Source organism: Podospora anserina, chromosome 3 (assembly GCF_000226545.1).
Source record: "Podospora anserina S mat+ genomic DNA chromosome 3, supercontig 2".
NCBI classification, from domain to species: domain Eukaryota; kingdom Fungi; phylum Ascomycota; class Sordariomycetes; order Sordariales; family Podosporaceae; genus Podospora; species Podospora anserina.
The window spans coordinates 1189266-1213805 of record NW_001914856.1 but is presented as its reverse complement, the minus strand read 5'-3'; the positions used below and the strand labels follow the sequence as shown (position 1 = coordinate 1213805).

General features: G+C 52.5%; 7 protein-coding genes across 7 annotated transcripts, besides 1 other annotated feature; 3 read left to right on the top strand and 4 right to left on the bottom strand.

Moving 5' to 3' along the window:
• Positions 1-2502: 2502 nt before the first annotated feature.
• PODANS_3_5300 (uncharacterized protein) lies at positions 2503-5760 on the bottom strand (the record flags this gene model as incomplete). The annotated part of the gene is made up of 6 exons (XM_001909288.1): positions 2503-2519; positions 2598-2760; positions 2857-2943; positions 3621-3943; positions 4003-4108; positions 4192-5760. The coding sequence occupies 6 exons, from the start codon at positions 5758-5760 to the stop codon at positions 2503-2505; spliced, it is 2265 nt and encodes a 754-aa protein (XP_001909323.1).
• A 1203-nt stretch (positions 5761-6963) lies between these two features.
• On the bottom strand, positions 6964-7327 carry PODANS_3_5290 (uncharacterized protein; the record flags this gene model as incomplete). The annotated part of the gene is made up of 2 exons (XM_001909287.1): positions 6964-7090; positions 7146-7327. The coding sequence occupies 2 exons, from the start codon at positions 7325-7327 to the stop codon at positions 6964-6966; spliced, it is 309 nt and encodes a 102-aa protein (XP_001909322.1).
• A 634-nt stretch (positions 7328-7961) lies between these two features.
• On the top strand, positions 7962-9133 carry PODANS_3_5280 (uncharacterized protein; the record flags this gene model as incomplete). The annotated part of the gene is made up of 3 exons (XM_001909286.1): positions 7962-8151; positions 8218-8489; positions 8555-9133. 3 exons carry the CDS (start codon positions 7962-7964, stop codon positions 9131-9133), a joined length of 1041 nt encoding a protein of 346 aa, XP_001909321.1.
• A 274-nt stretch (positions 9134-9407) lies between these two features.
• On the bottom strand, positions 9408-10127 carry PODANS_3_5270 (uncharacterized protein; the record flags this gene model as incomplete). The annotated part of the gene is made up of 1 exon (XM_001909285.1): positions 9408-10127. One exon carries the CDS (start codon positions 10125-10127, stop codon positions 9408-9410), a length of 720 nt encoding a protein of 239 aa, XP_001909320.1.
• A 268-nt stretch (positions 10128-10395) lies between these two features.
• PODANS_3_5260 (uncharacterized protein) lies at positions 10396-11996 on the bottom strand (the record flags this gene model as incomplete). Its single annotated transcript, XM_001909284.1, has 2 exons — positions 10396-11424; positions 11490-11996. 2 exons carry the CDS (start codon positions 11994-11996, stop codon positions 10396-10398), a joined length of 1536 nt encoding a protein of 511 aa, XP_001909319.1.
• A 783-nt stretch (positions 11997-12779) lies between these two features.
• On the top strand, positions 12780-13365 carry PODANS_3_5250 (uncharacterized protein; the record flags this gene model as incomplete). The annotated part of the gene is made up of 3 exons (XM_001909283.1): positions 12780-12869; positions 13028-13245; positions 13308-13365. 3 exons carry the CDS (start codon positions 12780-12782, stop codon positions 13363-13365), a joined length of 366 nt encoding a protein of 121 aa, XP_001909318.1.
• A 4612-nt stretch (positions 13366-17977) lies between these two features.
• Positions 17978-18079: a sequence feature (Similar to U14 small nucleolar RNA (RFAM RF00016) (Erpin: E=7.2e-09);~snoRNA).
• A 2803-nt stretch (positions 18080-20882) lies between these two features.
• On the top strand, positions 20883-22827 carry PODANS_3_5240 (uncharacterized protein; the record flags this gene model as incomplete). The annotated part of the gene is made up of 3 exons (XM_001909282.1): positions 20883-21578; positions 21643-22257; positions 22315-22827. The coding sequence occupies 3 exons, from the start codon at positions 20883-20885 to the stop codon at positions 22825-22827; spliced, it is 1824 nt and encodes a 607-aa protein (XP_001909317.1).
• Positions 22828-24540: the final 1713 nt, after the last annotated feature.

The following is a 24540-nucleotide window of genomic DNA, read 5'->3' as shown; positions in this document are numbered from 1 at the left end:
AGTGTCCTGCTGCAAGAAACACTCCGCCGTGACCCACCCTCCCGCCCCCTTTACCTAACCTCCTAACACCCCCTTCTGCCAACAGATACTAACCCCCTTCCCCACACCAGTAACCTGCCTCACAACCTGGACAAGAACAATCTCACGACCCTATACCCTCCTATCCTGCCCTATATGCCGTGGCCAGCTCCCGCGTGCAACCAACAACACCAGAATCAGCTTCCTGGAAATCTTGCGTCGAGACGAGAGGAGAACCACTACCTAGCTTTGAAGACATGATTGTCCCTATGACCCGGCGCCAGGGAGAAGATTTGGGGGAGTGGGAGATGTGTGTCACAAGATGATGTCTGAATGGCACGGGCAATGGGTATCTACGAGGGCGTATGGCTAAATGGGTAGACCATGCTGGGGATTTATATCTATCTTGTTGTCATTGAAAAGGAGGAGAGGAAGTGGAGGTGGATGGGGCTGAGGGCTGATTTGTACTGAAGGTGGTTGGTAGGGAATGGAGACTTCTGTGTTGCTTGTTGAGACGAGAGAGATATTTTGGTTGTGTGCTTGTTTGTGGTTAGGGGTGGTAACATGCCGTTTGGTGCCAATTGCAATTTGATCAGATGGTGGCATTGTGAAATGCTGTGCCTGCTTTGGTGCGAAATGGGCAGTAAGGGTTGTTGAAGTCGGCCTCTCTGAGGCTGTATCTACTTTGACTTGAAACTTTTGAATAGGTCCAACTCTTTTATCTGTAAAACTTAACCCTCACACAGTCCAAGATAGGTACCTTGCCGTGTACACTGCTTATCTGACAAGTCCTAACGGTTGCTCAGTAGTCCAACGGTGGCTCACCTCGTATCTTGGCGAGCACTTGAAGCTTATACACCTAGCCCAGCCTCTTCACGTTCCCCACGGACACGCCACCATCCACCGCCGCCTGTTCCATCAAACACTCGAGCACAAATACCCCTCCCTCCCTCTCATCGGACACAGCATAGACCAAATGTTGCATGCAAATCTTCCACGGTTAGCCCCCAACCCCCCTCCACCCTCCGCCTCAAACGTCACTAACACCTCGTCAACAGGTGCATGCATCCGAACCTGATCCGAGTTCTGCCTCAAGGGAGAACTTGGCCGGAGTGGCCGGCCAACAACTTGCCCTTTCTGCCGGTCAGACTTGGCCATCCACTACCTCCCTCGTGGCAGTAGCGAAACCTCCAAACCGCAGCCCCTCGCCCCCAAGAGAGGAGCGGGGACCACGGAATTGTTATCTCTATTTCCTGAAGCACAGCAGGACCGACCAGCCGAGCCGTAGGCCTGGCTATTGAGCGCCCGGGTGGAAGCTCTAGACCGCGCATTCTCAAGAGCAGAGCAGGAATTCCTCGAGCGCTCTCTGGTACGATATGATGCGGCGGAACTGAGCGAGAGAGAGAGCAAGAGGAAAGGCGCAGGGCAGCAGAAGAGGAAGCACCTGTGACGACATCACTGTTGCTTGAAACCCTTGATGGTCCAAAAAAACGGTAACAGTCAGGAGGAGGATCATGCCGTCCAGGAGAAGGATCATGACGACAACAACGACCAGGACAACAACAACAACCACAACAATCAGAACCAGAACCAAAAACGATCACAAAACCGACAATCACCAAAAAAAAAATTTGACCATCACCATCAACCCTGAGGATATAAACAGCCACGACAACAGAACCAACCACGACAGAGACAACCCCCTTCCTCCAACCACGGCAAAACAACCACCTCCTTCCTCCTCCCACCACAACACAACAACCCTCCTCCCAGCCGGCTCGATCCCCTTGCCCACTCACCCAAAACCAACCACGACAAACCCCACAGCCCAGGCCGCTCCTTCGCTGAAGAGATGACATTCCTAATGGTAACAACCACCCTTCAACATTGTTGTTCCTCAATGTCCAGTTTCAATCAATCCGGTACAGGGATGAGAATACTGGGTGATAGGGGCCTGGGGAATGGAATATACCTATCCCACATAAAAACAAATTCAACGGTTTCCACACAGTAAAAAGTTGGAAACATTGGCTGTCTTTTTTTTTTCTTTTTTTTTCTTTTAATAAAAAAAAACAAAAGGTGGTCTATTCAGGGGTATACCAGTACCCAAATACCACATCATCTTCAAACGGTTCATTAACCCCTTAGCTCTGTCTACCCTTCCATCACATCTATACCTCTCTAACAACAAAATCCCCCCTTCCCATCCCCGTAAACAAGAGATCAAGTAACAAAAAAAAGGGGGGGGTATTCCAATAAACTAAGTAACAACCATCAAGTTAAAAAGGGTTGTGTAATCGAAAAAGAAAAAGAAAAAAATCGCAAATCCTACTCTAAATATACCTCCCTCTTTTGCCTCCTCCCATGTACCCCTGACTTGTCCAGACAATCCAGTGTCCAAACCCCTTTACCTCCCCCAAACGCCCTCCCAACCCTATCATCATCCAACTACCCACTTCCCGCCACCACCGCCGTCGTCCTTCCCTATCTCCTCGGCGTAGCTAACCCCCCACCAATAAATCACCAGTCAGCATTCAACATCCTCACCCCCTCTCGCTCTCCCCCCAAAAAGAACTCACCATTAACCATCTGCCTCTGCTTATTAATCCAGCTCTTCGGCGCGTCCTGCCTCCTGGCCAGCACCACATGGTTGCTCTGCAGCCTCGAGCTCAAATCATACCACGCCGTCGTGATCATGGCGTTTTCCTTTTGCAACGTCTTTATGATTTGGTCGTTGGCCGCCTTCACACACAAAGGTGGGGTTAGCATATACATGTTGACGAATAAAAGTTTGCAGGTTGGGATGATAAAAAAATGTGATAGGAAGACAAAACATACCTTTTGAGCAGCATACGCCCCCCCATTCTCCATCACCTTCAGCTTCCTCTGTAGCTCATACTTGTCTTGTTCCGACTTTTCGAGTTGCTATATTTTCAAAAAAAAAAACATCACGAATCAGTGAATCAAGATTCTCAACCCAAAAAGAAGGAGCAAAAAATGTTGTACTCGCAGAGATCAATGTGTGATGTGAGGATATGATGATGTAAGGAGGGATGTGACGGGCAAAAAAGACAAAAAGCTCAGTTTAAAAGTTATTGTGTGTGTGTGTGTGTGTGTGTGTGTGTGTGTGTGTGTGTGTGTGTGTGTGTGTGTGTGTGTGCGCGCAAAGATGTGTGCTAGCCGTTGAACATGTTCCGTAAACCGGGAAGCCATCCTTTATTGTCCTTGTACCAAAAGGTTTTGATGGGAGGTGCAAGACCGCCAGGCGAGCTGGCGCTGTCGAGCCGTGGCCTCCCCCGCGTCGTCCTGCCCGCTGCCGCTGACGACGACAAGTCCTCATCATCCCTGACCTCGAGGTAATCATCCACCGAGGACAGGGTCGAAGAGGAAGAAGCAGGACTGTCAAGAGGAGAGGAGTTGTCGTCCGTCGCCTGGCTCAAATCGCTTGACCCCTGAGCATCCGACAGTTCAGGAGGCGTTTGCCCGAGAGGACGAGGCTGCTTTGATGATGTGGACGAGACAAACACATCCTCGAGACGCTCGCGACCCAACGTGAAGCTCACGTGGGGGGATGCAAGACGAGAGGAAGAATCGGTACTTACCTCCAGCTTCTGCTTCAGCGCAGTCTTGAGTTTCTCGATCTTCTCGGCGTCCTCCTTCTTGCTCTTGGCAGGCGTTGCCTCGTCTGCCTGCTGCTGCCCATTGGGCGCCGCTGCTGCCAGCGCATCGTCCAGCCGCTTTTGCGTCTTGTCCTTGGACACCAGCACACCCATCAGCTGGTCCTTCATCTGCTCGAGCTCAAACACCTTGTGCTTCAGCTGCTTGCGGGTGGCTTCTAGCTCGGTGCGCAGAGACGCCGAGATGAGCTCGTCAGATGACTTGAGCACCTCGAGCGCCTCGGACTGCTCTTGTCCGACAGCTTCCACTGCATCGTCAGCCAAGTTAGCATCTTGTAAAAAATAGTCCAGAATTCCTCCAACATACATTCTGCCTTGACCTGTATAATTTCCCGCTCTCTGTCATTGGTCAACTGCTCGAGCTCCACAATGCGTTTCCTAGCGGCCTCGCATTCCTTGGTGGTTTCGAGCAGCTGTTGACGCATATTGACAAATGCCGCATCCCTAGATAGCCAAACATCAGTACATGTCTATTAAAAACCTCGGGTTCCGCTACTAACTCCTCATGAATAATGGCGTTGGCAATAAGTGCCTCTATCTGTTCCTGGGCCACGGCGTGCTTCTCCATCTCATCCGTGGCCGTTTCGCGATAGTGATCCACTCTCTGACCAGCAAGATCGAGCTCGTTCCGCAGTCTTTCATTTTCAGAAGCCACAGCCATGTTATTTCGTAAAAGGTTGTTCTCGGCCTTGAGCTTTTGGACCTCCAGCCGCAGAGCCACCGTTGGATCCGATGTGCCCTCCAGCTCATGTTCAAGACTGAATTTTGTCGCGCCGGCCCCTGGACTCTCGGAGCCACTTGGCTGCATGATATCTCCCAGTTGCAGTTGTTCCTGGAGCTCCCTAATGGTGGCCTCGTCAAGCTGGCGCTTGGATTCCAGATACTCAACCTTTCTCTTGAGTTCCTCGTTGGTGTCTTGGAGGACATTCTTGGATTGGAGGGTGTAGATAATTTCCTGCTCGTTGCTAGACAGCACCCGGACTTTCTCGTCGACTTCCTTTTGCAATCTCCGGTTTTGCTCCTTGACCTCCTCAAACAGTTTCATTTCCGCCTCGTACTGCTGAACCTGCTCGTCGAGGATCCGGTTGCGCTGCTGGATAGCCGTCAGGTCCTGGGCCTTTTTCTTGTAGTTTTCGAGTCCCTTGATCATTTGCTGCTGCTGTTTCGTTTCATGCTCCAGCAGCGTGACCTTGTCCTGAAGTTCCACAATTCTCTCGGCCTTGGCCCGTAGAGTCTCGTTTTCCTTTTCTAGCCTGGCCGCCCGAGCTGTTTCCTTGTCGAGCAAAACCTCCAATCGGTCGATCTCGTCCATCTTCTCGCGAACCTCGTTGCGCATGTCCCGGATCGCCACCGAGGCATCTTGCCCCCTGGTCCGCTTCAGTGTCTGGAGCTCATCCTGTGATACCCTCAGGTCATGCAAAACGGCTTCTCTTGTATCGAGCAGCTTGTCGAGACGGGTTTGCAAATCAGCATTTTGCTTCTTAAGGATTTCCACCTTGTCGCGCATCTGGTCCAGTTCCTCCTGCATGAGCTCGGGGTCCCGGGCATCCTGAATGTCGAGGTCCTCCTCTTCCCCAGAGTCACCCTCCCCTCGTTTGCTTTCCCTTTCCTCCTTGAGCTGACTTTTTTGGCTGATGATCTTGGCAATCTCCCCCTGGCTTGCCTTGTCAAGGGTCAAAACCTTGGGGACGTATGTCCTCGACAGAGACCCCAGGCAGGCTGCTGTGAGGAAGGCCGAGAGGAACTCGCAGAGAGCGTTGTCGTCTGGGTTCTCGGCGATGGCTCGGAACTCGGAGGGCGAGGGGGCAAGGAGGGGGTTGTCGGTGCGGAGGAACCTCGCCAGACCGCGGTAGACGGTCTCGAGGTTTTGTTTCTTGTCGGATTCTGATCTGGGGGCCTGGATGAGGCTCGAGCTTTGGAATTCAGGGGCCAGCATCTTTTCGAGGATCTGGCCCAGTATTATGCCATCTCGCAGGTCCTGCAAGGAGCCGGCCTTGCGGCGTGTGTCGAAGGTATTAACCCATTTCAAGAGGGCGGTTTGGGTGTGAGGGCTGTGTTGTGCCATGGTGGAACAGGACTGCGGGCTGCCGGCAGGTCGGCGTGGATTAGTCGTGGGTGTAATCTCAGTATCAGGTGTTGGTAGATGGGCTGTATTCCCTCGGGGTGGAGTGATGTTTGTGTTCCTGCAGTAGTAGGTGGTATCTGTAGTCCGTCTAGGTAGGGTATGAGTGTATCCGACTAGGTGCTGGATGTTGGAGATAGGAAGGGTAAGTTGGGATGGTATATTAAAGGGGGTGGGCCGTGGTGATGGCGAACGTCAAGAGTGCAAAGGCTGGACGTGGAGTGCAAAGGACCCGAGTCCCATGGTTTTTACACGGTACAAGGCGTGGTTTACAATACAATGCTGAAGTGTTATTGCCTGAATCGGGGCTCTTGTCGTTTCATGGTCGCACGGGTCGGAGTCGAGGTTCAGATGCGGAGCGAGGAAGCCATTGTTCAGTCGGAGACGATGCGCTCTGGCCACATCCTTACAGAAGCTCCAGGCCTGATTAGCGCCAAAACTTCCCCACAGATTGGCCCGGGCCACAGTGCTCATGGACCTCCCACGTAACCATAATAATGCATGAATAGGTACCGATTCCTGTGTTTCTGGTTGACTTTATCATTAATTTAACCCGGAAATAGGAGCTTTCTGTTTGCCATGAGGTGTTGGTAGTGGTTGTTACCCACATCCGAACCACGAGGCTGTTGGTGGATCTAACGTTGACTAGGAACTTCAACGCCGGGAATGGTATGTATGGCACCGGCGCAGGTGATCCCAACTGAGCGTTGGCAATCTGTTTTACTAGGTAGTTTGTTTCCATGCCAACAGGACTCGTAGTCATGGAGACCTTCGTCGAGAGTGCTATGAGCTCCTCTAACTGAGCAAAGCTGCTGGAAGAGTAAGCCGAGGCTGTGGATGTTCATGCCCCAACCTTGGGTACCGATGTTCCAAGTTGGGTTATAAGTCAGTAGAAGCATCTTACCATGCCACACAGCTCCATCTTCAACACCACACCACACCACACGCATAACGTATTCAGAACTAATTCGCGAATAACCAATAACACTACCCTCGTGTACAGGACCCAGCAGGTCTATTCAACCACCCAACCATCCAGATAACGCCAATCAGTGTAGTCCATCGTCGCACAAGGAGCCCTCATTCAGGGCGCCCCTCATGACCCATCGTTACTTGATTCTTTTCCTTTGTCGTTTTTTTCCTTCGTCAGATTCCAATGTGGCTGCCGCCCATGGTGTGCACCTCCTCGTCTTCCTCGACCGAGACCTTGTACTCCTCACCCCACGCAGTAACAGTCTCCAATACCTTCTCTCCAACCTTGGCCGCGAAGCCCCTGAATACAGTGTTAGAATCTTTGCACATGTGGTTGCACGCTGACCGCAACTTACTTGATCAAAGTGTACTCGTGGGTAATGACTCCTCCGGCATCCTTGATGGCCTTCTTGGCATTGTCGACAACCGAATCGGGGGTCTCGGGGGGGTAGCTGATCAGGACCGACTTTTGGATGTCCACGGCAATGACGCCAGAGAAAAAGGTCAGGGCCGCGATAAGGAAAGAGAAGACTCTCATGGTATCGGTGTTGGTTGGGTAGTTCTCGGGGCAAGAGAGTAGAACTGGATATTCCCGGGTAAATATTTGCTGGCGATACAATAAATGTCGTTTACGTTGACGTTGACAATATGTTGGAGGGGAGATGGTTCCCCAGACTTGAAAGAATGGAGGGGCCTGTCTCTTGATATGGGCCGATGATCAACCCCGGGCCCTGCCAAGCCATGGCTGACGCACCTGTCATGCAGTGCCGGCCGAACCAGCACCAAAGAGGATGCTCAAAATAAGACGCTAACCCCATCCAGACTGGCGCTACGATGATGTAAGCTGCCCAACAAAGCAGGCGGTGAGGTCCTCAGCCCGCCCTTGCCCCGTGCCTCGACCACAGCCTTGCGCTTCCCAGACACCCAGAGCAGCCCACCCGCACCTGAAGCTAGCCCGATTGGGTACTCACCTTGAATCTGGCGAGGCAGCGAAGCCAGTGACGACGACAACAGAGACCCAAACAACCAAATCTACTTGCAATAGTCCCATCTTGACCCAACAACTGTTTTAGCACCAGCGATACCCCACGGCCCCGATTGCATTACTTTGACATCTCCCTGCCGCCCGCCGCCCTCACCCCCGACGACAAGTGCTGCTCGCCCACTGCAACATGCCCACCACAACCCAAGAGACGCTCTCGCTGGTGTCGCGCAGCGTCTCGGTTGCGCCCCTCGTCCTCCTCTCCGTTGTCGACCACTACAACCGTACCGATGCCAACACGTCCAAGAGCAAGCGGGTAGTCGGTGTTCTGCTGGGGCAAAACGATGGCAAGAATGTGCGGGTGTCAAACAGCTTCGCAGGTGGGATTCATCGCCAACCCGTCCAGCTGCTAATCGCATGCTGACCTGAGCCCATCATCATCACAGTTCCCTTTGAGGAAGACGAGAAGGACCCCACAGTCTGGTTCATCGACCATAACTATATCGAGAACATGAACGACATGTTCAAGAAGGTCAATGCGAGAGAGAAGCTCATAGGGTGGTACCATTCCGGCCCCAAGCTGCGGGCCTCGGATCTCGAAATCAACGAGCTCTTCAAGCGCTACACCCCCAACCCATTGCTGGTCATCATTGATGTCCAGCCAAAGGAGTCGGGCGTGCCCACAGACGCGTACTTTGCTACGGAGGAGATCAAGGATGTATGTGTTGCCTCTTTTCTGTCGAATTGCTCCCCAGCAGCTAACCTCTTGACTGCCCCTCCCAGGACGGAACCACCGCTTCCAAGACCTTTGTCCACATACCGTCCATCATCGAAGCTGAAGAGGCCGAAGAAATCGGTGTCGAGCACCTCCTCCGCGACATTCGTGACGTAGCCGTCGGCACACTATCCACCCGCGTGACGAACCAGCTCCAGTCCCTCCAAGGCCTCCACTTCCGCCTGCGAGACATCCAAATCTACCTGCAAAAGGTCCTTGACGGCGAGCTCCCCGTCAACCACACGATTCTCGGCAACCTGCAAGACATCTTCAACCTGCTGCCCAACCTATCGACGCCCAAATCCGGCGGCAAGGCCGACAGTGACCTCCAGCACGCCATGAGCATCAAGACCAACGACCAGCTCATGGCCATCTACCTTAGCAGTTTGATTCGCGCCATCACCGCTTTCCACGACTTGATCGAAAACAAGAACCAGAACAGGCAGCAGGCCGAGGAGAAGGAGGCGGCCAAAAAGGAGGAGGCGGCGAATGGGAAGGATGGGGAGAAGAAGGAGGGTGGTCCAGCGGCGAACGGGGATGCCAGGGAGGGAGATAAAGAGAAGGAGGGCAAGGAGAAGAAGAAGTAAATACTCTGAGTGAGTGGACCTAGGGGTCTTAGACGGCGAGCACTGGGACTCAGAGACAAGCCCGCAACCACATACAAATGAAATGATTGTACGAAGAAGGAACCATAGATTTTGCCCGATGATGGGGACACAGTGGGCGTGTTATTAATATTTAACTATGCCTCGTTTCTAAGCCGTGTTGCTTTGAATCACAACTAATGACCACGAAGGCCCAGTTCTACACATTGACCTCCAGCTTCTTCGACTCCATTCTTGCTTCTGCCCCCACTCAAGATTAAACATCAGCAACAATCCCAGCCATCTCCCCCTTTCCCACCTGTTTGGAGGTTACGTACCCCCCTAGCGCATTGCCCCATCTCTCGGCCAGGAGGCAGGCGAGGAGGTGTTTACATGTGGGGATTTGTCCCCCGTTTGGGGCCTTCCCATCAGTTGACATGCCACCAAACTCCCATTCTTTCTTGTCGTCGTCTGTTGTGATTTCTGCCAAGTGTAACTCTGGTGGTATTTGGGGAGGCTGTTCGTCCAGGAGTGATTGAACGATGGAGAAAGCAAACGCCGCGCAGGTGCAGTTCCATGCCTGTAAATGCACCACATATTTTTGGCTGTTTTCTCGATTTCCCACCCTTTCATCGTCGGGGTCGGGCTTGACTGATTTGCGTCTGCGGGACGGGGCGGCGGTGGTGGAATACACCACGTATATCGCGCCTCTCACATCTTCTGCTTGATCATCTTCTGGCTCTTCGGATTTGATCTTGTCAGAGAGGGCGAGTTTCTGAACCAGGCCGCGGTCGAGGAGGTCGAGGGAGGGGAGGACGAGGTTGGGGAAGAGGACGTGAAGGGTTATGATTAGGTGGCGGTGGGAGACGGGGATGCGGGAGAGGGCGTTGCTGTTGGGCGTTCGGTTGATTGATGGGGGTTGAGGTGGTTCCAGGGGGATGGTGGGGAGGCGGTTTATGAGGTTGGTGAGGAAGTGTCGTGGGGTGGGTAGGGTCATCTTTCTTGTGGAAAACTAACAAGGGATAAAGAGGATGTTATCCGTTTTGAGAAAGAGAGTGTGCATCCAAGTGAAGTGCTGATGCTGGTGGTTGGAGTTGAAAGTCAAAGGTTGATGCCCCGTGCACTGGTCATGTCCGTCGACGTATGAAGCTCAGAACTCGAAATCTATTTCTTTCAAATTTTGTACAATATTCCCCCCAGACGTTACATACTTAATGTACATGAAACCGCTAAATACAATTTTCAGATTTTCAAACCCTCATCAACTACACCCACTCCTTTGGGTTCTGCAAGATTTCCACCAGCCTCGCCTCCCTGCTCCCCGGCTCAGGCTCGTGCATATACCTCCAGCTCGCCGTCAACGGCATGCTCATAAGGATGCTCTCCACTCTCGCGCCAGGCGTGTTCAGCCCAAACGACGTCCCCCGATCGTGCACAAGGTTGAACTCGACGTATTTCCCTCTCCTGATCTGCTGCCAGTCCTTCTCCGCCTCGGTAAAGGGCATGTCCTTGCGCTTCAGCACAATAGGGACATATGTCGGGATAAACGACTTGAGCGAGTCCTGGATAAAAGCAAACGTGTTCTCCTTGTCAGACACGGTTTCATCCAAGTCGTCAAAGAAGATGCCGCCGATCCCTCTCGCCTCGCCGCGGTGCTTGTTGTAAAAGTACTCGTCGCACCACTTTTTGAATTTCGGGTAGTAATCCTTGTTGTGCTTGTCGCAGACCTCCTTGAGATCTCTGTGGAACTGTATCGCGTCTTCGTCGAAGAGATAGCTGGGTGTCAAATCACTGCCGCCGCCGAACCACCACGCCCCCGATGACCCGTCCGGCTTGGCCGTCTCAAAGTATCTGTAGTTGAGGTGGACCGTTGGCGCCATGGGGTTCTTGGGGTGAACGATCAGACTGAGGCCGGCGGCGAAGAACTCGAGGCTCTCGGGGACTTCCCCGTCGGGGGCGATGTTCTTGTGGTTGGCGCTCATTTTCATGATGGCGGGCTTGGGGAGGGTGCCGTAGACAACGCTGACGCCGACGCCGGCCTTCTCAAAGACCTTGCCGTCTTGGAGGCAGCAGGTGATGCCGCCGCCGCCTTCCTTGCGCTGCCATTCGTCTTTTCGGAATTTCGTTCCGTCTACCTCTTCGAGGGCTTTTACAATCTGTTCTTGTTGCTCCTTGATAAACTTTTCCATGCGGAGGCGCATGGGGGAGGTTTCGGAGACGCCCTCGTTCTTCTTTTGTTGCTGGTCGCGCTCGGCGAGACTGAGGGAGTCCATGCTGAGGGGTTCTGTGACGGCCTGGGGGGGGGGGAGATAGCTGTTAGCTTGCTGAGATGCGAGCGGCGGCTTCAAAGGGAGCATACCATGGCGTAGGTTAATGGCACAGAAGCAATCAGACCGAAAGCTGCCAACCCGGCGTATCTGGCCCACGGCACAAACGTCGAGCTTGAAGATGTCGAGCTGGGCAAGGTTGAAAGGCTTCTCCTGGAGGCCAATTGAGGACGTAACTTGAACTGCGACAAGAAACGGGCAGCTTGACGACGGGAGGCCATGTTCGAGCAGCTCTTATATATAAGCCGGCCCGTTGGCGGAGAGTTGGTCAATTCGGTACTTGGGATCAGACGATGCTCGGCGCCAACATGAGGCCACTTTTCAAGACTCGGCGGGCAAGTTAACGGCTTACGGGCAGTGCCGAGTGACAGATCCTCTCCGCAGACCACCTTTTTGGAAGCGATTCTGGCTCGGCTGATCTGGCTTTTGAAATCGAACGTTTCGTTGATTCCAGAGTTGCGGAACGGGTTCCTGGGAACCGGGACCTTTGCCGGAGTCCCAAGTGGGATTTTGTGCCGGGTGGACAAGGGCCTCCCCATGTTCCTTGTACCGCGACGTTGAGAACACGGCGCGGGGTCGTCCCTTGCAGGCACACCTCCCAGGCAGGAAAGCGGGGCATTCCCGGTCCTGATTGAGATCCATGGATAGCTTCCCGTCCTCTGTCGTGAGGACATCTAGATAGTATAAGGTATTTACAGGTTCATGGACTTGGTTGCCTCGCTGCAAATGTAAAATGGAAGCCCTGATGATTCATACCGGGACCTCACCGTGCTCTGGTGAGCCAAAAGAGTCTAGCTTCTGCTCGGTGACCTAAAGGCTGCTCCCAGCGATAAGAAGCCGGGCTGCGTCATGGATCAAGCGCAAAGCCACAAAGCCATAAGTACCGGTACCAGAGCAGGTGACAGTCGTCCGCCATGTGAGCGCCCCATATGATTCACCTTTGATGGGCACGCGCTAAACTGCTCTGGGAGCTTAACTCTAGTTAGTCATCTGGGCACCCCGCCTCTCCGTCCGCCAGACAGCCCGCCAGCAGCCAGCAGCCAGCACCCGTGCAACGCAAGCCCCCCCAGCTTAACAAGGCCACCACCTTTCTCCAACTTAACTCAACTCGACCTTTCTTCCTCCGACAACCATCATTTCCATCACCCAGGAGAGGTATTTCTTCCACCCTTCACCTTCCTCTCCAGACAGGTATCCAGCTGTTGACCTCTTACCTTGCAGACATACCCAGACGCCGCATCCAACACCTACACAGCACTTGCTAGCAACCCAGCCACAGCACCCAGCCAACACCGACAGCCAGCAACAACCAACCCGCCAAAATGAGATCCAAGTTTAAGGACGAGCATCCCTTTGAGAAGCGCAAGGCCGAGGCCGAGCGCATTCGTCAAAAATATGCTGACCGCATTCCCGTAAGTACTCCATCAACCTCTTTGGCGGTGAAGCCATCATCGACATCATCGGTCTTGAGCCGTTGGCTGCCTAGAAGCGAGACCGGTCGCACCGCCATTTCACTCACCTCCACCCATCTCAACAAGCCCATTTCTAATCATCCGTGTGTCTCTATTAGGTTATTTGTGAGAAGGTTGAAAAGAGCGACATCGCTACCATCGACAAGAAGAAGTACCTCGTTCCGGCCGATCTCACCGTGGGCCAGTTCGTCTACGTTATTCGCAAACGGATTAAACTCTCTCCAGAGAAGGCCATCTTCATCTTCGTTGATGAGGTCCTGCCTCCAACCGCTGCTCTCATGAGCAGCATCTATGAAGAGCACAAGGATGAGGACGGGTATGTGCAGCTCTGTTTGCTTTGTTCATCAAGAAGCCATGCACTAACAGATGATGCCACAGATTCCTTTACATCACATACTCGGGCGAGAACACCTTTGGTGGTTTCGAGACTGCCTAAATCGACTTTCTTTCCTCTAGACGTTTTTAATGGGCGTTGCCGGCACTGGACTTCGGGTATGATGGGCCCTTTCACTTTCTACCAGTTGAGAGGGAGAGGGGACGTTGGGAAGAGCTCTGGTTTTTGTCTCTTGCGTTGCATTTTTGTCTGTTCGGTTCGTTGGGTCTGGGATTATCTCGCACACACACATTGGGAAACTGGAGAACTATCGTTATGTTATCGAGGCATGGGGTTGGTGAAGAGTGGGAACGCAGACGGCAGAGATGACGGCTTCAGCGATGTAGCCTCGTCTTGCCTGCATTTGAGTCTTTGTTAGACAGCATATTTTCTGGGAATTTCTGCCTTCGCCATCGATGCTTCACCGCTGCCCGTTGCCCTGTACCTATCCTCTTGTTCCTCATTGCTTCAACTAGGCGGTGTGGCCTGAGCCGTGTTACACTTGACAACAGGGCTGGAGATAGCCTCGGGAGCACCTATCTGGTGGTGAATCTCGGACTCGCGCTATAGCTCAATCCAACGAACCTGATTTTGTCTCGCAGCTACCATTACCTTTTGTGTATCTTGGTGTCCAAACCTTGTTCGAGAAGACTTTTCTCTGGCACTTGCTCATTCCAAATTGATGCCGACTGGAAACTTCAAGCCTCGTGGAAGTAGCCTTGAGGTTCTGACCCAGATCCACACCTGGCACTTGGCAGGATGTGGACCAGCGCCATCCTGATGGGTCCAGGGGGCTGGATGGTGATTGGACAGTGAGGAGGGTGTAAGTGGTGGCTTGCTGGGAAGAGACGACGCTTGGAGAGAGATGGACATGGTTCACTTTAATATTGCGAAACTCGTGATAGCTTTCTTCTTTTTGGCGATACACATTGGCTGCACTAGAGCAACTCTGTACTCATGTGAATTTACCTCTCAAGATGTGTCTGCCCAGTTCAGCCCGGCCGGCCAGCAACACTGATCCAGGATGGGAAATGCCTTTGAAGACGGTTGATCTGCCTCTGAAGATTGTCAACACATCTTTCAGGACAATGAAGAAGCTTTTAAGCACAGCTCATACGCCTTGGGTTATAGTCAAGGGTCCAATAGACTGCAAAAGGGTTGACTATTTGTCAAGACCTTGATATTTCACCTGTGTTCTTGTCCACAGCATGCTCATCAACTCTCAGTTTTTCACTTTCTAGTTCATACCAAACCTACACTATATGAATTCTCCAACCTCGACAAGACATAACCCAAGATGTGACTCTCCAAGAGAAGCAGCTGCCCATGACAGGCACCTGCCATATGATCCCACCCCTCGACCGATGACTTACTTCCTTCTGTCTTCTCCTTTACCACATGTGTAAACCCCCCTTCAACCTCGCTCCTGTCTTTTCCACATCTTGCCAACACCTCCCGCAGGACAAACAGAGACGCAGATGCGGAAATGATTCTTTTTTGGGGTAGTTTTCTTTCACAACGACAATTTTTACTTTTCACAACAACGACGACAACCTCTTCCCCATCCGCATGTTTTTTTATATCGGTTGTCAGTACTCCACATCACATAGCAGCCCAGAATGTCCTCCCACTCCTCCTCCTCGTCGTCCCCCTGGGGTAGTACCACGACCAGCAACAACCAAGCGAACCCCTCTGTCGCGGGAGAAGAAGAAGAAGAAGAAGAAGAAGAACAACAACAACCCTCACCCTCGTCCTCCTCGTCCCTCTCCACCCTCCCTTCCCTCTCCACAGACCCAGAAATCGAAGTCGCACCCCCACCCCCACCCCCCGTCGCCACGGAAGAATCCCTAGCCAACTTGCCCGTTATTTCACCCCGCATAAGGAGTTACTTGGCAGTTTTTAACAGTGAAGAGGAAAAGGTGAGGTGTAATATTTGTTTGGGGGTTATTTTACGGGATTGGGATAGGGAAGGGGGGGTGGTGTCGTTGCCGTGTTGTGGGCATTGGTTTTGTGGTGAGTTATGTTGAGAGAGGAGGGAAAAAGGGAAAGGGGGCTGACGGGATGAATTGTGGGACGGTGTATAAGACGATGGTTGATGGAGGAGAGCGCTACGTGTCCGAATTGTAGGGGGGGGATGAGCTGGGGGGGGGGGAAGGAGGCGGTGGAGGTTTGTAAGGGGAGGATGGGGGAGGTTTTGGGGAGGTTTGGGGTAGGAGGGGGCTGAGGGTTGTTGGGGGGAGATAGGGGGGGGGTTTTAGTTTAGGGGTGTAGCGTTGGAATGGGAAGCGTGTTTTTTTTTTGGATATATTGACAGTGTTGGTGTGAGTTGGGTTGTAAGTGGGGTTGAGAGGTGAAGGTTGTGAGGTGGAGGTTATGAGGTGAAGGTTATGAGGTGAAGGTTATGGGTTGGGTTGTGAGGTGGAGGTTTTGGTCAAAGGTTGTGACAAGTGATTTGGAGTTCTCAGGGGTAGGTTTGTGGTGAGGTATGAGAGGAAGGATATGTTGTGCTGGTTCACGAGCTTTGGGAGTATGCTTCGACGACGCGGTGGCCATGAGCTGAAGCCTGTGGTAGAGTTGTGGTCCTGCGGCGTGGAGATTTACGGGTTTTGTCACTAACAAACTTTGATACAGACACGGAGTGAACAGGTTTTTCTTTAAGTGGATTTCACTGGGCGGATATATACTGTGGTTTTCACATATCTTCAACTGAGTATTCTCTTCCGTCCATCAACACCTTCAAAGACTCGGTCAGAAAGCAGCGAACTCAACACACAGGACTAAGCAACACATCCACGCTTCCAAAATGGCGAACGACAACCTGATGAGGCCCCATTACCTCAGTCCCAATGACGTCCATTCCTTACTGCCAAACGGCAGTGACCGGATCGGACAATTTCGAGATCACATACGACAAATCTCCAACGCCGCCATCGACACCATCGCCGACCGAGAACCCGGGAGCGAGCACGGCTACAGCGACGCTATGCTCCATTTATCCGGACTAACCAAGCACCTGGTGGATAGGTTTATTTCCCGTGACATGTTGCAAGATTACTACGCAGGCACTGAGTATCAAAATCTTGAGTCGATCGACTCGATGGATTACGCCATCGACCGTGTACTAATTGCTCTGATGGCGACGACAGTTGCGTTGTGCATGGAGGTCGTTAAAGATGCCGTTATCAAGAGTGGAGAGGAGTTCGATTTGGACATTTCCGCAGGGGAAAGATTTGCTGCATTGACGTTGGTTCAGCGAAGTAGTGAGACGGCTCGAACGACTGGTAACTGGGTCTTGTCAGTCACCGACGAGCCTCTTATCGAAATGGCGTGCCAGACCTTTGCAGAGTCACTGTGTTACTGGGATGGGAATATCAGCAGGATTTGAGGTTATCACCGGCTGGGCCGGACCTGGAGCCGTCATTGCTGTGGGACTTTGGGAGGGTGCAATGGAGGAGGGATGGGAGCGAGTGGTGTGTGTTGATGGAGAGGAGGTTGATGACTGCATGGTTGATGGATCTTGTTGATTTCAGGGGGGAATGGTTGGACGTCGCCGAGTTTGAAGCTGCGAGTGGCTTCCTCATGCACCCTGCCAACTCGGAAATAATTTCTCGCCCGCCGACTGTCTCGCAGAGCTTTCCCCGGTGAGTGAAGGAGTGTCGTTACCAGAACCGGGATCTGGAAGCCGACTTTTGGGGGAACAATAGCTACCGGGACACCACCATCGACTGTGTCATCTGCTAGGCGACGATTGACGACGACAACGACAACGCTTGTCTGGACGGATCGATGAAGGACAAGACGGATGAGTTGAAGCAGCCTGTCTCGTTGCCTGGTTATGGGCATTGGTTTCACAGGTCTTGTGCTGCTCGCTGGTTGGAGAGGAACAACTCCTGCCCGATGTGTAGGTGGGCGGTGAAGAACGTTGAGGAGTGCACGAGGCAGGGGGGTGAGATCAGTTTCAAGATTTTGGAGATGATGAGGAAGGGGCGGGAGTTTGACAAGAGTCTCAGGTTTGGGGAAGTTAGAACATCGACGACGGCACCCAGGCCGGATAAGAAGCTGGCGTGCAGGTGAGGATAGCCATGATCCCAGATCGACGGATCCTGCGCCTTCACCACGTACGCTGATCCCGATGTCACTTGCCTACATGTCACATTCCTACTCACTCTTAACACCCTAGGCTATCTCAGAAGCCCTCTTGGCTGGAACTGGTCAGCGAAGTTGTTTTGGAACTGAAGCAGTAGATAGTATCATGTGAAAGGCATCAACGCCCTTGACAGCTCCAAGTCTTCACCTTGAGTAAACTACCTTTGGGTACCTTGGGCATTTCTAATAGACAACGACAATGTTGACGCCCGATTGGTGTTCCTCTTTTTGACGAGAAATGGCAACATCACTGTGCCTTGGGCCGCTAGATTGGAATAAGAGAGCTCCTGCTTAGACACATCGACTACGATGCGCGCACGAGGCTGAAAATCGAAAACATCCATCACACAAGGCAGTCACCACGGCAACGCAACATGAAAAGACACAGAAGTTGCAGGAATAATCTTGTATTGAAGCTATCAAAAACATTGGCGACGCCAGCAGGTAACCTGAAAACCAGAACAGAATGTTAGCAACTGGTTTCTGACAAACAAGGCTCAGAGCGATGACTGTGTTTGATTCTGTAAAATCATACATCCAAGGAAGTATTGCTCCCTCATCTGTCCCGAAATAGGCTTCTAGGTGGGACTCAAGTGGAAACTGCGAATGTGGGAAAGTTTGAATCATGGTAGAATCGGGGTGTGGTGTGTCAAGTGCTGCGAGCAGAGGGAGTAAACTGACCTTTTGTGGTGATTTTGTTGTGCAGAGTCGCTGCGTAGTTAGTTGCAAAGTCGAAGAAAGCAGAAAACCGAAGCGGAAATTGTGCTCTGAAAAATCTGCTTGAAGGGTCAGTGCTCAAGCTCCAAAGTCAAAAACAAAACTCTGCAAAATCGATGTGCTTCAAGCTGTATGTGTCAGACAAATTTACTGGCAAGCAACAAGCCCTCCCCCGTGGGAGAAAGCCCGAAACAGACTAGTTTTCTTCATGGTCGATTCAGTTGGGAAAAGAAGACAATTCAAAAGTTGTCATCATTCGACAGCGAGAAGCAGCAGTCGATAAAGAGAGAGAGGGAAGAATGAAGACGAGGATAGCTTACCTGATAGTGTCGAACAACCCAGCCAGCCCTTCCAGCCTCGACTCGACCCGTTGTCACTCATGAACACCGCAGGAAACGCGCGGCAAGAAGCAGAACCAACTGCTGATTGCGTTGCGAGTGCAGTCGACGAGTCGAGAGTCGCTCTCGCGGCTTTGCCAGGAGAGCAGGCCAGGGCTGGAAGTGTGCTGGTTGGGGAGTTGGTTGGTGGAAGAAGAGAATTGAGCGTCAAAGCTGCTGCGGAAGCTGAAGAAATACCCAATGGTCAGATAGCGATAAGGAAATTTTTGGGTGGAGCAGTGGGGCAGCCTTAGGGGAGAGGGTGGGGCCGCATTTTTGCTTCCGTGTACCGAGTCACGTGATAGAGATGCTTGCCTGCAATCGCGCCCCAAAAATAGCTGCATGCTGAATCGCGAAGCGGCACAATCTGTGGCTGAAAGAGAACATCCCCGAATATGGTGATGGCTACAAAAACAACACCTTGATGCCTCTTGGAGGGGACACCTGAGACACGATGATTTGATACTTTGGCATTTCTGGTCATGCGTGAGCCGTGACCTTGGGCCAGACGAGGTTGCGCTCCTCGCAGGTTAGGTTACATCCGAATTGCATCTAACCGCCACAACGGAACGGATTAACCATGACCCTTGACAGAAATGACCCATGCCAGCCCCGATAAGCGCACATCTCGCTGTCCGGTGACCAATCAGAGTGTGCGATTTCGCTGTATCGGGAACAGGCTCCCGCTCTAAAAGGCTGGCCGAATCCCCCAGCTGGGTCTCAGCATTCGAACGCTCTGGCTCTTGCAGCTTGGTCCTGATCGGTGCCCAGGATCTCTCTCCCTCTGCGACCCTCCAACGCCTCACCGTCTGCACCTCTGTCTGCAACACTTCGGCTCCCCTGAGAGTTTCCGGTTCCCACTCTTTTTCAGGTGTCCCTCTCTGCCTCTGCGTCTGCGTCTGCGTCTGCCCTCTGCCCTCTTGCCCTTCTGTCATGATTTCTGTGAACAAATCACTCATTCTTCCTACTTTTTAATATTATACTTGTAACGAATTGCTGGCGGCACAGGGAACAGGGTCTTGGTCTTGCGACGGCGGAGAGATTTGACGTGCTGCCGGTACTAATCAATTTTCAATCGGGCAACTCTTTCACGGAAGAGAAGAGACTCGCTCCCACCACTCCCAACCCCCCGTCCTGCAACCAAACCTGGAACTCCACAATTCACCACCTCTGTCCACGACACGTCGTCGCCGCCGCCGCAGCAGCCAGCAGCAAAAGAGTCGACGTCGCCCGTTGACCGCCCAAACGCCTGCCCAACGTTCTGTCGCTGTAATTTTTATTGTCCGCGGCCGCCCAGCATCTTCTTGGTGCCGCTGATCCTTTGGTCATTGCTTTTTTGGGGGCGTCGCACCACTCGCGACAGGTTCCGCCCATATCACACACTCCTACATACATCATCCTATTGCTATCTAGCCCGTCGCAATCGCCCGCACAACATCCCCGACCCCGATAACGACGGGCCTCGACGCCCAGGCGATCGCACCGTCTAGTCGGCACGCGCGCGCACCACCACCACTACCGCTGTCCGCGTTAGGTTAGGTGACTGCCCGCCACCGGACCTCTTCCTTACCTCGCATGCGATAACGCGGAGGGACAAAACGTCGATATCCACGCCGTGGGTAATCGGCTGCTCCGGAGATGATGGCCTTTCAGGCGCACCCCGGTGGGATGCAGCAACATCCAGGTGCTCCTCCCGGCCACCCCATGGCTCCTGGCATGGCCCACAACCCCAGTCAACCGGGCGCGACACAAGCAGGAATACCGCACAACATGATGGGACACATGGGCGTGTCGGGCCCCGGTCCCCAAATGAACGCCGCCGCTCTCATGGGGGGTGGCATGCCGCCCGGCGCCGGTCATCCTGGTCCCCACGGCATGCCGCATTTGAACCCAGCGCAAGCACAGCTATACCAGCAACAGCAAATGTCTGCTGGCATTTGTATGTCATCTCGCATCATCTCCCACCACGGTAGAGACAAGTACTGACCAGCCTGTGTAGACGCCCACAACCCAGCTTTGCAGCAACTACAACAGCAGCAAAGGCTGGCCGAGCTCCAGCTGCAGCAACGGCAACGGGCTGCCATGATGCAGCAAGCTGGTCAATACAACAACCTGGGCCAAGTACCCATTGGCATACCGCTGGGACAGATGAATCAGATGAACCCTGCTCATATCGCAGCAATGAGGAGGATGCCGGTACCTCTCCCCGCACACCTTCAACAAACACAGCTAGCTCAACACCAACAGGCTCAATCCATGAACGTAAGGATACACTCCTGATTACCACGATATAAGGCCCGACGCGGCTGGAGAAATGTGTAGGTGCTCTGGAAGAAATATATGCTAACGCAACGGCAACAGCACGTCAACATGGCCCAGCAGATCGCCCTCCAGCAGCAGCACCAACAGCAGCTTAACCAGATGCAGAACAACCCGAACCATGGGCAGATGAACCCACAGGCAATCATCTCCCAACAAGCCCAAATCGCCGCCATGCAGCAGCAGCAGGCCCAGCAACAGGCAGCCCAGCAGGTCCAGCAACAGGCCGCTCAACAACAGGCGGCCCAGCAAGGTCAACAACAACCTCAGCAGCCACAGCAGCAGCAACCACAGCAACAGCAACCACCACAGCAACCAGGCCAGCCACAGCGGCAAGCTACTCCATCACAAGCCGGGCCCAACGGGCAAGCACCGACTCCGGCGCCTACCCAAGGTCCTACGCCACAACCAAATCCTCAGCAGCAACCCCACGCCCCACCCCAAACACCGCAGACTACGCAGGGTCAACCAATTCAACAAGTCCAACTGGTGGCCCAAGCCCAACACGCTGCCCAGGCCCAGGTTCAAGCGCAAGCCGCCCAGGCTCAAGCTGCCCAGGCTCAGGCGCAAGCAGTCCACAATCAACAACAGGCCGCTGGCCTGGCCTTGATGCAGCAGCAGCAGCAGCAGCAGCAGCAAAAGCGCAACGGAATGGAACTGAAAGGGCAATGTTTGCTAAAGTTGATGCAGTTCAGCGAGCATCTGAGTGGCTTCCCGGTATGTTCTCGCACGTAAAGGAATGCGGGTCAATGTTCACGTTAGCTAACCCGTCACTCATCAGGGGCCAAAGGGTCAGGATGATTTGAGCTACTGGGAAGATTTTGTCAAAATGTTCTTCTCGCAGAAGGGTGTCTTCAAGCACACCCTGCTGGAGAGGACGGCCGAGGGTCCGGTGGAAAGGCCGTATGAGATTCAGTATCCCGCTCTTCCCCGCTACTTCCACTCCCACTTCGACAGCGGGGTAAAGACGATGCAGTTGATCATGGCAAAGGGCACAACCGACCGTGCGTTACCAAACGACTGTCACTTCATTGAGAACACCAAGGCCAGCCTCATCTACCGGTTTGATCAAAACTGCCACGTGGTTGCCGACGGCATTCTGCGGGCCTCATTTGACAGTGAGAAAAAGTTCGAGCTGTTTGAGTTCATCACGACAGATTTCGAGGAATTTGTGCCCCGAAGCATGGTTATTCAAGCCGCTCGGCCGGCCCACAACTGGGTCAAGGAGTGGCATGCTCTCAACTCACCAGACAACAAGCAATCTCCGGAAATGAACAAGAAAAACAAGACAAAGCAACTCAAGACCCCTGCAGGCCCCCCGCCAGATCTTGAGCTTCCGGACTCGTATGTCAGTCCAGGAAGAGCAGTGCCGGGGCACGTGTATCAGTTTCTTGAGGTATGATGATCTCCGGTGACTCTGAATAGTCCAATGCTAACATGCCTGTTCTCAAAGATGTCGGAGATCATGGGTCAAATGACGCCGTTATTCGACTTCTTCCATGCCCACCCTGGGATTGCGCCCTATGCCGCCATGGAGCAGTATGTCAGCCGGATCAACTCGGGTGCCCATCAAGGGATGAATGGGCAACCAATGCCCCAAGGCGGGCCAAGGACTCCCAGTTTTGGCCAGTTCCCCATGGGTGCCAGCCCGGCCATGGCCAATATTGGACTGCCAGGATCTCCGCACGTGGTGAACAGCCCGGCGCCCGGGCAGCTTGCGGCACCCGTGATGCAGCACCAGATGAGCCAGCCAGGAACTAGCTCGAGCGGCCCCAGCGCCAACACATCACCTGCTCAAGGTAACAAGAGGAGAAGGTCGACAGTGAAGGAAGAAGATACCCCTCAGTCTGCCCCAACACCGGGCGCCATGGGCACCCCTCAGATGAACGGGGTTGGGATCCCAGGAAAGGGAAAACAACCCCCAACACCGAGGATGCAAAAGCGGATGAAGGGCAACCCAGCATGAGGTTGTCTTTTTTTTCTTCCGTTTTTACTTTTTGGTTCGTGTCTTGTCGTCATCAAAAACAGCTTAATGTGTTTCCTGGGGAAAGGGCGGGCTGGGGTGAGCTTAAAAGCTTTTTGTGTCTAATTTGTTGTTTTGTCCGCTTCCACTTTTCCTGGGCGGCTGGCGCAACTTGGATTTTGTGGGGGGGGGGGGGGTAAGAGGAGGGGTGAAAAGGGAGGGCATGTGTATGGGAATTGTGTACGGATGGGCTTGCTATATTGGCTCTCTCTCTCTCTGACTTGGCGGTGGTGTCGAGGCGTCTTGACTGCTTTTGGTTTGCTTTTTTTGTTTTTGTGATATCTGGTTGTCTTGTTTTTTTTGGGGGGGGGGAATTTGGAATTTTGCTGCTGCTGCTCTTGCTTGTTCCTTTTTTTTTATTGGTGACTAGGAAACTTGGGGCGTTTGTGTTTTATACACCCCCTTTTTTTGGTTTTTCTTGCACAAGAAGAAAGAAAGTTTGAGCAAAGCAGCGGGAAGTGATGTCAAATGATTATTGTTTTTGCTTGCTGAAACTGTGGTTTTTTTATACTGAGTGTCAATTGAGGAGAGGAATCGTTATTTTAATTTCTTTGGGCATTGGTGAGGAGGGAGGGGCGGGGGTGAGGGTTAGGTTACCTACATTAGTTGTTGTTTGTTGTTGTTGTCGTCGACATCGTTATCTTGCATGTCCCTCTTGACTTGTCCTATAAAAAAGGAGAATATTTGGTTTGGGCCGAAGTTGATGAAGTTGTTTTTGAATATAATGTTTGTGAGCTGTGTGGTGTGGCTTTGGGTTTTGAAAGTTTTATATTATATAACCACGCAGCAGCATCTTTGTGTTTTGCCCTAAATTCCCAGTCAAAACAGAGACGGAGGGAGAAACCCAGTTTTTTGTTGAGTTCTGACTCTTTGCTTTTGGATTTTGAATACGTCACCCTAAATAAAAATACCCCCATACACTATCATCCTTTCCTTGTTCTTATATTCCAAACCCCAAGGAGGGTTCTGCAGTTTAAGATACCAAATAGGCAAGAAAAACATGGCGCACGTGTAGATAAAGTCTGTTTTTGTTTTCCGGGTAAACGGGGATTCAAGGAGGTGGGAAAGCAAAGAGTCTTCTTCTTTTTTTGTTTTACACTTTCTAAGTGTGGTTTTCTTTGTATCAATGCCGAGAGAGAGAAGAACCTTGTTGTACTATGTCTTGTTCACTGCCCTGCATCTATTCTCGTTTTACACGCACATCACATAGCCATATCGACAGTAGTAGTAGTAGTAGTAGTAGTAGTAGTAGTAGTAGTACTCTTTCTACAATTCACCTTTAAAAAAAGGTCTACTCATAATCTTTTGCTCGCTTCCTCCATGTATAGGTACCTTAGGTAACTCTGTATAAGGCAATTGTCCCTGTTCCCCCATCCTTATTTTCCAGCGGCCCCTTCCACCAACCATCAAAACCAGGCCCATAAAAATTCCCATCCCAAGCCCATACAGTAAGGTGTACTCTTTCCTGCTTCCAACGCCAAAAAACCCATGGTATCATATTCCCCCCCCTTCTCCCTCAACCTCGCCCAACAACCCCCTCCTCCCTAATCCCCCCCTCAATCCCCAACCCCAACCCCATCCCCCACCTCTTCATCCGTCCCCCTACCCAACCCCACCTACTTCACACAATCCGCCCCTTCCTCATTCAAATCCCCT